The sequence below is a fragment of the Oryctolagus cuniculus genome, chromosome 15, assembly GCF_964237555.1.
Source record: "Oryctolagus cuniculus chromosome 15, mOryCun1.1, whole genome shotgun sequence".
Taxonomy (NCBI): domain Eukaryota; kingdom Metazoa; phylum Chordata; class Mammalia; order Lagomorpha; family Leporidae; genus Oryctolagus; species Oryctolagus cuniculus.
This window is the reverse complement of record NC_091446.1, coordinates 8629856-8642472: the sequence shown is the minus strand read 5'-3', so window position 1 is coordinate 8642472 and position 12617 is coordinate 8629856. Positions and strand designations below refer to the sequence as shown.

The following is a 12617-nucleotide window of genomic DNA, read 5'->3' as shown; positions in this document are numbered from 1 at the left end:
AGGTTTTGTTAATTATATTCTTTTTTTAAAAAGGTTTATTTTATTTATTTGAAAGGTAGAGTTAGAGGGAGAAGGAGAAAGAGAAAGAAGTCTTTTATCTGCTGATTCACTCCCCAAATGGCTGTCATGGCCAGGGCTGGGCCAGGCCGAAGCCAGGAGCCTGAAGCTTTATCTGGGTCTCTCACATGGGTGCAGGGGCCCAAGCACTTGGGTCATCATCTGCTTTCTCAGGCACATTAGTAGGGAGCTGGATCAGAAGTGGAGCAGCTGGGACTGGAACCCAGTTACCCATATGGGTTGCTGTTGTTGCAGGTGTTGGCTTAACCCATTACCCCATAGTGCCAGCCCCTTGTTAGATTCTTTTAAAAAATCTTGGGGCTGGCACTGAGGTGTAGTGGGTAAAGCCGCTGTCTGCAGTGCCAGCATCCCATATGGGTGCTGATTCGAGTCCTGGCTGCTCCACTTCCCATCCAGCTCTCTGCTATGGCCTGGGAAAGCAGTGGAAGATGGCCCAAGTCCTTGGGCCCCTGCACTGGCGTGGGAGACCTGGAAGAAGCTCCTGGCTCCTGGCTTCGGAATGGCACAGCTCCTGCTGTTGGCAGCCAGTTGGGAAGTGAACCAGCAGATGAAAGACCTCTCTCTCTCTTTCTGCCTCTCCTTCTCTCTCTCTGTAACTCTTGCAAATAAATAAATAAATCTTAAAAAAATCTTACCAGTTATAATTTCATAGGCATTTAACACATTTAAATGTATTTAAGTGTGGCATCTCTAGTTTGTCACATCTTCCTGTGGAAGCTGCTGATGATTTACATGTGGATTCTTGGAAATTTTAGTTTACAAACTAATATATGTGCGATTTACTTCCTATGGAATCATTCCAAACAATATTTTGGTCAGGTATGTGACTTAATCATGCTGAGTACTATGTGATACACAAACAGACTTTTGGGGAGCCAAAATTAGAATTTGAATTTCAAAGTAGAGGTGCTTAGACGGTAGCGGGTAAGGGAATTAGAATTGCTTAACTACTTTCTTATTATAGTTTCTTCCTACTTTTATGTTTTTTAAAGATTTGTTTATTTCTTTGTTTGAAAGGCAGAATGTCAGAGAGGGAGAAGGAGGGACAGAGAGATTTTTTCCGTCTGTTAGCTCACTCCCCGGATGCCTTCAACAGCCAGGACTGGGCCAGGCTAAAGCAGGGAGTAGGAGTCTAACTATGGACTGTTGCCTTCCAAGGCATTTTAGCAGGAAGCTAGATCAGAAGCAGAGGAGTGGGATGCCAGGGTTGGCAGTTTACCTGCTACAGCACAAGGCTGGCCCCTGGTTCCTTCCCATCTTAATGCAGTCTCCTCCAGTACCATCATCTGGGGCTTTCCTTACTTTTCTTTAAGTCTGTGTCAATGAGGTTTCAACGGCTGCCATTTAAAATTCTTTTCCCATTATTTTATAAAAGAACAGATGCAATGGTAGAGGAATCAACCCTCCAGGGAATATTAGTAACTGGAGGTTGGAAAATGAAATTTCAAAGTATGCTTTTAAATTTTCATTTAGATTGGCCGGCGCTGCTGCTCAATAGGCTAATCCTCCACCTTGCGGCGCTGGCACACCGGGTTCTAGTCCCGGTTGGGGCGCCGGATTCTGTCCTAGTTGCCCCTCTTCCAGGCCAGCTCTCTGCTGTGGCCAGAGAGTGCAGTGGAGGATGGCCCAAGTGCTTGGGCTCTGCACCCGATGGGAGACCAGGATAAGTACCTGGCTCCTACCCTCGGATCAGTGTGGTGCGCCGGCCGCAGCGCGCCGGCCGTGGCGGCCATTGGAGGGTGAACCAACAGCAAAGGAAGACCTTTCTGTCTCTCTCTCTCTCACTGTCCACTCTGCCTGTCAAAAAAAAAAAAAAAATTCATTTAGATTAATGACAGCATAAATATATATATGGTGGTCTCTGGGTGCTTCTTGATATTAAGTAATATCCAAAGTGATTAGAGCTTATTCCTTTTTTTTTTTTTTAAAGATTTATTTATTTATTTGAAAGAGTTACTCAGAGAGAGAAGGAGAGGCAGAGAGAGAGGGGGAGAGAGGACTTCCATCCGCTGGTTCACTCCCCAGATGGCTGCAAGAGCTGGAGCTGTGCTGACCCGAAGCCAGGAGCTTCTTCTGGGTCTCCCATGTGGGTGCAGGGGCCCAAGGACTTGAGCCATTTTCCATCTTCTGCTGCTTTCCCAGGCCACAGCAGAGAGCTGGATTGGAAGAGGATCAGCTGGGACTTGAACTGGTGCCCATATGGGATGCCAGCGCTTCAGGCCGGGACTTTAACCTGCTGAGCCACAGCGCCGGCTCCAGGGCTTATTCCTAAACAGAAATCTATATTTAAAAAAAAAAAATGTGTATGTTTTCACCATAGATTTTAATTTTAAAAAAATAACTTATATTTTAATGTAGAAGTTAGTCTCGACATTGTGGCCAAAACTCCAGAAGTTTGACCTTTTTGTTGTTGTTAAGTGACATCTGGAACAGGTAGAAGAGTGAGCTGAATATAGGGCTTTGGTTTTGCCATAATGGTCTGTATGCCCAGAAGTTAGGCCTTCCACTTCACACTCATGTTATTCAGTCAGCAGGTCAGGCTCTTGGGTCAGAGCAGGGTAGAACCCTCAGAACATAGAACCCCAGGAGTTTATATCTGAACATTTTAGGGTTTTTTTTTTTTTCAGATTTTTAAAAAATTCATTTATTTGAAAGGCAGAGTTAGAGGGAGAGACAGAGAAGTCTTCCATCCATTGGTTCACTCCCCAGATGGCCCCAGTGGCTCCAAAGCCAGTAGCCAGGAGCTTCTACTGGGTTTCCCACATGGTTGCAGGGGACCAAGCACTTGGGCTACCTTCTGCTACTTTCCCAGGCACATAAGCAGGGAGCTGGATAGCAAGTAGAGCAGCCAGGACTCACCCCGGCACCCATATAGGATGCCTGTGCTGCAGGTGCACCACAGTTCAGCCTCCCACACACCCCCTCCCCGTTTTTTCTTAAAATTTATTTTATTGAAAAGCAGAGTTAGGGAGGAAAAGACAGAGAACTTCCATCTGCTGGTTCCCTCCCCAAATGATGGCAACAGCCAGGCTGGGCCAGGCTAAAACCAGGAGCCAGGAGCGTCTTCTCAGTCTCGCATGGATGGCCGGGATCCCAGGGACTTAGGCTGTTTCCACTGCCTTCCCAGGAGTAGTAACAGGGAGGAGCTGGACTGGAGTGGAGCAGTGGGACACGAACCACAGCTCCTGTGGGATGCCGGCCTTCAGGAGCCTGCTTAACCCCGCTGCACCAGCTCCTAGGTTTTAGTGTTAAGCCCTGGCATTATTAGTGAACAGAACATCAGTCTTTTGCATTTTTGAGAAAGCTGTGACCTACTCATTTTGTCAGTCATCAATGCTGAAATCTGTTTGTTCAAGTGTTCTCTAGTTGTTTTTACCTCTACTTTTCCTACTGTTAAAATTTCCTACTACTAGGAGTACATACAGATGCCTGCTAAGATCACCACAGAAAACCCAGAGTCACAAAAAGGGCCAGAAAGCAAGGGGTGAGGAGGCCGAGTCTTGTCTGCCGGAGAGGAAGCTCTCTGATTCTCAGTAACAGCTGGCAGGCTGGGGGCAGGGGTTCTGAACCTGTTTATCTCAGTGGCTGAATTTACTCTAGCTTTTCATTCAGTCACCTGCAGTTTTAAGAGAGTTTTCTGTATTTACGAGTTTTTTGCTTGTGTGTTTTTCTTGTTCTTTGGGAATAAGATTATTATATTTTAGGTAATTTTATTGTAAAATGCAGTTCTTTTTTCTTTTAAGTTTTTTTTTTTTTTTTTTTTTTATTTGAAAGGCAGAGTTAGAGAGAGAATCTTCCAACTGCTGATTCACTCCCCAAACGGCTGCAGTGTCCGGAGCTAGGACCATCTGAAGCCAAGAGCCAGGAGCTTCAACCTTATCTCCCACGTGGGTGCAGGACCCCAAGTACTTGGGCCATCTTCTGTTGCTTTCCCAGGTGCATTAGCAGGGAGCTGAATTGGAAGTGAAGCAGCCAGGACACGACAACCAGTGCCCATATGGGATGCTGGTGCTGCAGGTGGCAGTTTTACCCGCTATGCCACAGTGCTAGCCCCTGTAAAGTACAATTCTAAGTTAATAATTGGACATTTTTAAAAAAGATTTATTTATTTGAAAGTCAGAGTTACACAGAGACAAGGAGAGGGGAAGTGGTCTTCCATCCGTTGGTTCACTCCCCAGTTGGCCGCAATGGCCAGAGCTACGCCATTCTGAAGCCAGGAGCCAGGATCTTCTTCTGGTCTCTCATGCAGGTGCAGGGGCTCAAGGACTTGGGCCATCTTCCACTGCTTTCGGCCACATCAGAGAGCTGGGTTGGAAGTGGAGCAGCTGGGACTCAAATCAGCGCCCATATGGGATGCCAGCACTGCAGGCGGCGGCTTTACTCACTGTGCCACAGTGCCGGCCCCAATCATTGGACTTTAATCTTGGAATTTTGCTGTATTTAGCATCTGATTTTATTATATGGACAATTGATAAGCAGTTGGCTTATAACAACATAGGCAAGGATTTTTAATGTACTGTAATTTCTGGAAGAAAAATTGAAAAGGCAGTATGAGTTTCAGCATGTTTTTAGGTAATATTAAAAGTTTTTCTTAGGAAATTACCATGTATGGCTGAACTCTCAATTATGGCTTTCATTATGATCACCTCTTCGCAACACATTTCATGTAATATAGGTGAGTGTACAATTTCCCCTCTGGCTTCATATTACTGTAGCGTTGTTGTCTGTTCTCAGTGAGGTAGCTGAGCCACATTTTTGTCTGTCAAAGCAGTAGAAATACAGGGTGCGGTTGGTCAGCATCCACAGGTTTTCCTCGGTGCCTTGTTCCGGGCTGGCATTAGTTATATTGCCTTTAGAAATCACTCCAGAACGTGCAGCCTCGTAGAAGATTTCAGAGCTACTCAGGACTCAGTTCTCTTCCCTTTCTTCCCATTTCTCACTTCTCTTCTGTTTCTGCAGGTGACTGGCTTGTGCTGTGGATGAGCACCGGGCCTTGGGGGTAGCTTCTGGAGGGAGGGGCGTGGGAAGATTTAGCAGTCCCCTGGGAGACAAGTTATTACTGTCCACAAAGATGCTTATGTGGATTGGGACCTAATGAAGCTCAGAGTTCTCTCATACACACATAGCCCATGTGTGCTCAGTATTTAAAAAAAAAAACCTTTGAGAATCCTTGTCTGTGTGGTATACCGGCTGCGTGGCAAACCTGGTAGGAACAGCATGTTGTAAAGAGAGCATAGGGTTTGTAGCAGTGTTTCTCAAAGTGTGGTTTATGAAACATTACTTCAAGTGTGTTTCTTGTTTTTTGGCTCTGCAGTAAATTTATTGAATCAAAATTTCTGGGTATGGAGCCTGGGAATCTGAAGTTTTTAATAATGTTCCTGGGTAATTGATGCCCTGTCACGAAGCTTGAGAAACCCCACTGTTCTGGCATCACACTCAGTAATACATGGTTAGGGTCTTTCACCATGATTTGGATGGTATCTGTAAACAGACCAGTGTCCTGTTAACAGAAATTAGCCATGTGACAGGAAAATTATTTAAATTAAATATACTTCTTTTTTTTTAAGATTTATTTATTTATTTGAAAGTCAGAGATAAACAGAGAGAGGAGAGGCAGAGAGGGAGGTCTTCCATCCGCTGGTTCACTGTGCAACGGCCAGAGCTGCACTGATCTGAAGCCAGGAGCTAGGAGCTTCTTCCAGGTCTCCCATTCTGGTGCAGGGGCCCAAAGACTTGGGCCATCTTCTACTGCTTTCCCAGGCCATAGCAGAGAGCTGGATGGGAAGTGGAGTAGCTGAATCTTGAACCGGCACCCATATGGGATGCCGGTGCTTCAGGCCAAGGCGTTAACCCACTGCGCCACAGCATCGGCTCCCATACATTTCTATCAATGCTTTTGTGATTGTCAGTAATATTTGTCTTAAAGTTTCTGAAAGGTACCACAAGATCCCCAAATACCTTTCAGGTCACTGGAGATACTAAATCATGTGTAAAATCAAAATTGATGCTGAGTGTATTTTGATACATCTTATTCACAGCCTTAAATTTATAATTCAAGTGCAGACTACATGGCTAACAGTCTATAGACAAAAATAAGTTGAGTATGCTGTTCTCTGATTTTAAACCACATAAGAAAGGGTAAAAGATGTATTAAATGTTCATGATATTCTGTTTCTTTGATTCCACTTCAGTGAAGTGTTGAGACTGTCCTGTTATTACAGTCATTGTTTGTTTATGCTTATGATTTATCCCTGAAGCAGCGAGTGTTGGAGTTCCTTTAAACTCTAAAAATGTTTATGTTGTGTGTTAATATTTTTGTTATTTTTAACATTTTTTTATTCATTAAGGATTTAGTTATTTTTTTTTCTGCTGATTCTGTCAACATTTATTGAATGCTTCCTGTGTTTGGCAGAGGATTCTGTCTTGAAGGTAGATAGATGAATATGCCACAGTCCCTGTCTTTGTACTTGAAGGATGATGGGTTAGAACGGTGCAAAGAGAAGAAAACAGCAAGAAAAACAAACAAACAAACAAACAAACAAACCTGTAATCCCGTGTTAAGAATGCTAATAAATAGGGACTAGAGAATAGTGGTTAGGTCGGGAAGAGAGTTATACAAACCTGGCTAGAATGAAGGATCATTAGGATCAAAGCCGTGTTGTGTGTCCTTACCTCTCAAATGTGGCACTGCCTCCATGCATAGGTAAGAGAAAGTAATATGAAATAGTACCTGTGTGAGTAAGCACTCAGTGAGTATAAACAGTGTTAAAAAGTTATTACTGTGGGCCGGCGCCGTGGCTCAATAGGCTAATCCTCCACCTTGTGGCGCCGGCACACCGGGTTCTAGTCCCGGTTGGGGCGCCGGATTCTGTCCCGGTTGCCCCTCTTCCAGGCCAGCTCTCTGCTATGGCCAGGGAGTGCAGTGGAGGATGGCCCAGGTGCTTGGGCCCTGCACCCCATGGGAGACCAGGAAAAGCACCTGGCTCCTGGCTCCTGCCAGGATCAGCGCGGTGCGCCGGCTGCAGCGGCGGCCATTGGAGAGTGAACCAACGGCAAAAGGAAGACCTTTCTCTCTCTGTCTCTCTCTCTCACTGTCCACTCTGCCTGTCAAAAAAAAAAAAAAAAAAAAAAAAAAGTTATTACTGTGATGGAAAAACTAATGTGAAGACATGAAGGATTATACACATACACACATACTCTGTAAATAGTATATGTTTATATAAAAATGGACAATTAATTGGAAATTTGATGGTCAGTGCTTGTTGTATGTGTAATAACGCTAGTCACAGCATGATTCAATTTACTTACTGTTCCAGGTACCAAAGCAGTCAGACTCACAGCCTAGTTCTGATAACCCAAGTCGCCAAGGTGAATGTGGGAAGAAGCAAGTGTCTTACAGAACAGATATTGTTGGTGGTGTTCCCATCATTACTCCAACTCAGGTGATAAATTAATTCTTATGTTGTACAAGGATCTTATTATATGTTGATTCTGTATTGTCACACAGTTAAAACAGCTCAACTTTACTTAATTAGCACAATGCTAAATTACTATTAAAAATTAATTTTGTTTCTTAGTGCAAAAGTATATGTTTATTATAAAAAAAGTAGATGTCCCTGATAAATAACAAGTAATACTTTTAATGTTTTCTCTGAGTCTTTTCTTCTGTTACTCACCCCCCCTCAACCCTACTCCGGGAACAGAGATAGGAATTACATATTAGATGGCAAACAGTGGTTTCCACTCGCATCATGAACATTTTCCAAGTCGTCAGAAGTTACTGTATGTAATTTTTGATGATTGCATAGTGGTCCTGCAATGGGTTTACTGTAATTTACAAATCCTCTGTGGACACATAGAATTCTTTTTCCTTTCTCTTTTATAGACAGTTCTCTGATAAATATTTTTGTAGCTTAAACTTTATAGACATTGATGCTCTTTTTAATTTTTTAAATTTGTATTTATTTTATTTGGAAGGCAGAGAGACAGATCTCCCATTCTCTGGTTTACTTCCCAAATGCCTATAAAAGCTGGAGTTGGGCCAGGCTGAAGCCAGGAGCTAGGAACCCAGTGCGGGTCTCCCGTATGGTTGGCAGGAACCCAAGATTTTAGCATCACCTGTGGCCTCCCAGGGTGTAACAGGAAACTGGCTTGGGGACTGGAGGTGAGACTGGAATCTAAGCACTCCAGTATGTATGTGGGCATTCCAAGTCGGGGCTTAACTGCTGTGTCAAATGCCTGCTGCCCCTGATACTTTTTAAAGGCTGAATTTCTAGAAATAAAATTGCTGAGGCAGAGTTTACAAATATGTGTAATTTTTTAAACTTGTTCTTTCTAAAGCCTGGCCTAAATGAGCTAAACAGATTATGAGAATTTTGAATTAATTGTATGTCAGAACTATGAATATACTAAGTGGGATCTCATTTGGACATTATGAAAAATAAAAATGCATAAACAAATTTTGATGAGATTAAAACTTTTATATGAGTTTAGGTTTCTTGTATTGCTATTGAGGGAATGAGTTTGTAGTGCAAATTACATTATTACTATTGGCAAACCAAAAATTCTTAAATAACAATTAATTGATACTGCTACTGCTGGGCATTTTCATGACCTGTATGCCTTTTGAACTTAAAGGCTTTATAAACCCTTTAAATCAAATTGTCTCATACACTGCATTTTTTTAGGTCTTTTGTAAGGAGAAGGGGATTAAGGGAAAGAAGTCTTATGTCATTAACTGATGAATTACTAAATACTTTTCTTTTTGTTCTGCAAATGGTGTATTTCTGAGCAAAATTCTCTACTCTAGAGGGAACTTAATAGTTTTCACTAGTGTTGTATAAAAAATAAAGTAGGGTTGTATATGTTTACTTTATCCAAAAGTAATGATTTTCACCGGAAAAACTTCTGGCTAATGTGTAGCTCAACTGCTAGGCTGCTTTTACCAGAGTTATGACTTGTGTTGATATTGGGGCATGTCTGTTTGTTTATAGTTTTGCCAAAATATTGTAGTAATTTGTACCTATGGACTTTTAATTTTGTATAGAACTAAGCTTTTGTTGCATTTTATTTTTAAAAGACTATTTATTTGAAAGGCAGAGTTATAGAAAGAGAGGGAGAGATAGAAAGAGATTTTCCATCCATTGGTTCATTTCCCAAATGGTCACAATGGTCAGGGCTGGGACAGGCCGAAACCAGTAGCCAAAGCTTCTAACAGGTCTAACAACTCCCTGTGGAGTTGGCAGGGGCCCAAGTACTTGGGCCATCTTTTATTGCTTCCCAGACCATCAGCAGGGAGTTGGATCGGAAGTGGAGCAGCTGGGACACGAACTGGCACCCATATGGGATGCTGGCATCGCATGCAGCAGCTTAACCCACTACACCACATCGCTGGACCCTGTTGCATTTTAATTTTGATAGAGATTTTTCGGTGTATTCTAGGATTCTGTGGGAGGTGTTATTTTAAAAAAAAGTCCTAAAGAAGTTTATTGCTTTATTATTTTGTAATATAGTTTTAAAAAATCATAAAATAGTATTTACTCATAAAAGCATTTCAATAGCATAATATCAAGAAAATGTTAAATTATTCGCTTAATTAATGTATTCAGTAAACATTGTATATGTAATGAGTTAAGTATTGGGATTACACCATTAATAACATAATTAATGTCGACCCATCTTAATTTAGAGCAGGTTAAAAATTCCTCAATAAATATATGACTCTTAGGACTTAGTCTTTATCTTAAAATGAAGGAGTTCTTGAAAATACACCTTTGAGGGGCCGGCGCTATGGCATAGCAGGTAAAGCTACCACCTGCAGTGCCGGCGTCCCATATGGGCATCAGTTAAGTTCACCCTCCAATGGCCGCCGCGGCCGGCGCACCGTGCTGATCCGATGGCAGGAGCCAGGTGCTTCTCCTGGTCTCCCATGCGGGTGCAGGGCCCAAGCACTTGGGCCATCCTCCATTGCACTCCCGGGCCACAGCAGAGAGCTGGCCTGGAAGAGGGGCAACTGGGACAGAATCCGGCGCCCTGACCGGGACTAGAACCCAGTGTGCCGGCGCTGCAAGGCGGAGGATTAGCCTAGTGAGCCACGGCGCCGGCCGGATTATAAGATATTATAAATAACAGGAAACCAGTGCTTTGAAGATCATGCTGACCTGGGTATAGTTAGTTTTTAAAACAGAATTTAAAAAATAAAACATTGGAGTCAGCAATAAAACTACAACACTTTTGGAAAAGAACATAGGAAACATCATCAGGATCTGGGACTAGGCAGATATTTTAGACTTGACATCAAAAGCATAATCCACAAAAGGAAAGACTGATAAATTGAGCTGATCAAAATCAAGAATTTTGTCCTGTGAAAGACTCTATTAAGAGGATGAAAGAAAAGTTAGAGTGAGAAAATATTTGCAAAGCTCATTTCCAACAAATGACTGTGCATAGAACGTCCAGAGAACTCTTGGGGCTGGTGCTGTGGCGTGGCAGGTGAGGCTGCTGCTTGCAGCGCCAACATCTCTCCTGGGCACCGATTCAAGTCCCTGCTGTTCCACTTCCAATCCAGCTCCCTGCTGAAGGCCTGAGAGAAGCCGTAGAGGACAGGCCAAGTGTTTGCTCTCCTGGCTTTGGCCTGACCCGGTGTTGGCCATTGTGGCCACCTGGGGAGTGAACCAGCAAATGGAAGCACGCTCTCTGTCTCTACTTTTTTCTCTGTAACTCTGACTTTCAAATAAATAGATAAATAAATCTAAAAAAATTAAAACATTCCAAAATCCACAGTAAAAACACAGTTAGCAATCTGAGCAAATCTTTGAGCAAATAATGAAACAGATATTTCACCAAAAAATGAAAAATATACAGATTGAACATGAAAAAAATGTTCACTGTCTTAGCCATAAGGAGAGGCAAATCAAGACCACAGTAGATATTGCTGCACAAGTCATCCAAATGTTAAATAATAGAAATTATTGACAGCATAAACGCTACCAAGGGTCAGAAGAAGCCAGTGCTCTCATATATTGCTGGTGGAAGTGTAAAATATTAAATATATCCCTCTGAAAAAGCAGCTTTGCAGGTTTTTTCTTTTTACTAAAAATGATTTGTAATTACTGTATGACCCAGCACTTGCTGCTCCTAGGCATCTGTCCCAGAGAAATGGAGAAATATGTCCACATACAGATCAGTACTTGAGTGTTCGTAGTGGCTTTATTCCTAATAACCAAAGGTTGAAAACAGCTTAAATGTCTGTGTAACAGGTAAGTGGTTAAACAATATGTAGAACATCCATACCATGGAATGTGGCAGTAAAGGTGAGTGAACTGTTGACAGAAAGAATAACCTGATGAATCTCCAGAGAATTATCTTGAGTGAAAAACAGCCAATCTCAAAAGATTACCCTCTGGATGCTTTTACTTATATTCTCAAAATGTCAAAATTATAGACATGGAGAACAAAGTAGTGTTGCCAGAGACTTAGGGGTAGGATCTCTAAAGATCTAAAGGGGTAGTGCAAGGGAGCCTTGCCATGTCTTAGTTGTGGCTGTGGCAACACAGCTCTATCTGTACACGGAATAAAACTGCGTTGAACTGCGTAAACACAAAGATGAGTGCCTGTGATGTAACATGGGAGAAATCTGAATAAGGGCTGTGGGATGTGCCACTGTTGGTTTCTGGGTATTGGGAATGCATTCTTGCTTGGTTCTTTTTGGGGGAGACTAGTTGAAGGTTACATAATACCCCTTACATGCGTTTAGGAGGCAACTTCCTGTGAATCTGTACAGTCACTGCAAAATGAAAGTTCCCTTCATCCCCAAAAAGCAAAAAAACTGGACTTTTATGGAATAAGAGAAGTAGAAATATGTGTTTTAATCAGTGGTGGGAAAATTATGAGTAAGTATATCACATTAATTGGAAAGTTTGCACTCAAAGTCTGTTACTAACTGCACTAAGATCCTAAGGTTTTTTTCTAGGAGAACAACATGAAATGAAAGTATGATTTGAAGCTAAACAAGCAAGAAAAGAATTTATTTTGTTTCATTTTAGAAAGAAGAAGTAAACGAATGTGGTGAAAGTATTGAGAGAAATAATTTGAAACGGTCACAAAGCCATCTTCCTTCCTTTACTCCTAAGCCACCTCCAGATAGTGCAGTTATCAAAGCTGGATACTGTGTAAAACAAGGAGCAGTGGTGAGTAGCTTATAGAATATGTGAAACAATGCAAACTGAGAATGCACTAGCAGACTCTCAAATTAACATGCAAACTGTTTGTTTCATTTTGTCAAAGACCCAGAGTGAGAGACCAGTATGCTGGGAAGGGCCTCGGGTAGGACAGACATTATTCTAGGGTTACAGCCCAGTGCCCTTTGTTTCTGTGGTCTGCTGTGGACTGAGTAAATTAATGCCAAGGACCACTGACTGTCAGTTGAATGGACTTTCTTTTTTTTTTTTTTTGACAGGCAGAGTGGACAGTGAGAGAGAGAGACAGAGAGAAAGGTCTTCCTTTGCCGTTGGTTCACCCTCCAATGGCCGCCGCGGCCA

At 42.4% G+C, this 12617-nt stretch overlaps 1 protein-coding gene across 9 annotated transcripts in view; it reads left to right on the top strand.

Annotated features, from left to right (window-relative positions):
- Positions 1 to 12617, top strand: part of PLEKHA1 (pleckstrin homology domain containing A1) — a 63243-nt gene that overhangs the window by 35546 nt on the left and 15080 nt on the right. For all 9 annotated transcript variants that reach the window (XM_008270616.4, XM_051824321.2, XM_051824323.2 and 6 more), the window contains 2 exons: positions 7395 to 7520; positions 12123 to 12266. In XM_008270616.4, coding sequence (XP_008268838.1) covers positions 7395 to 7520; positions 12123 to 12266 — 270 coding nt within the window. The remainder of the gene's footprint in view (positions 1 to 7394; positions 7521 to 12122; positions 12267 to 12617) is intronic.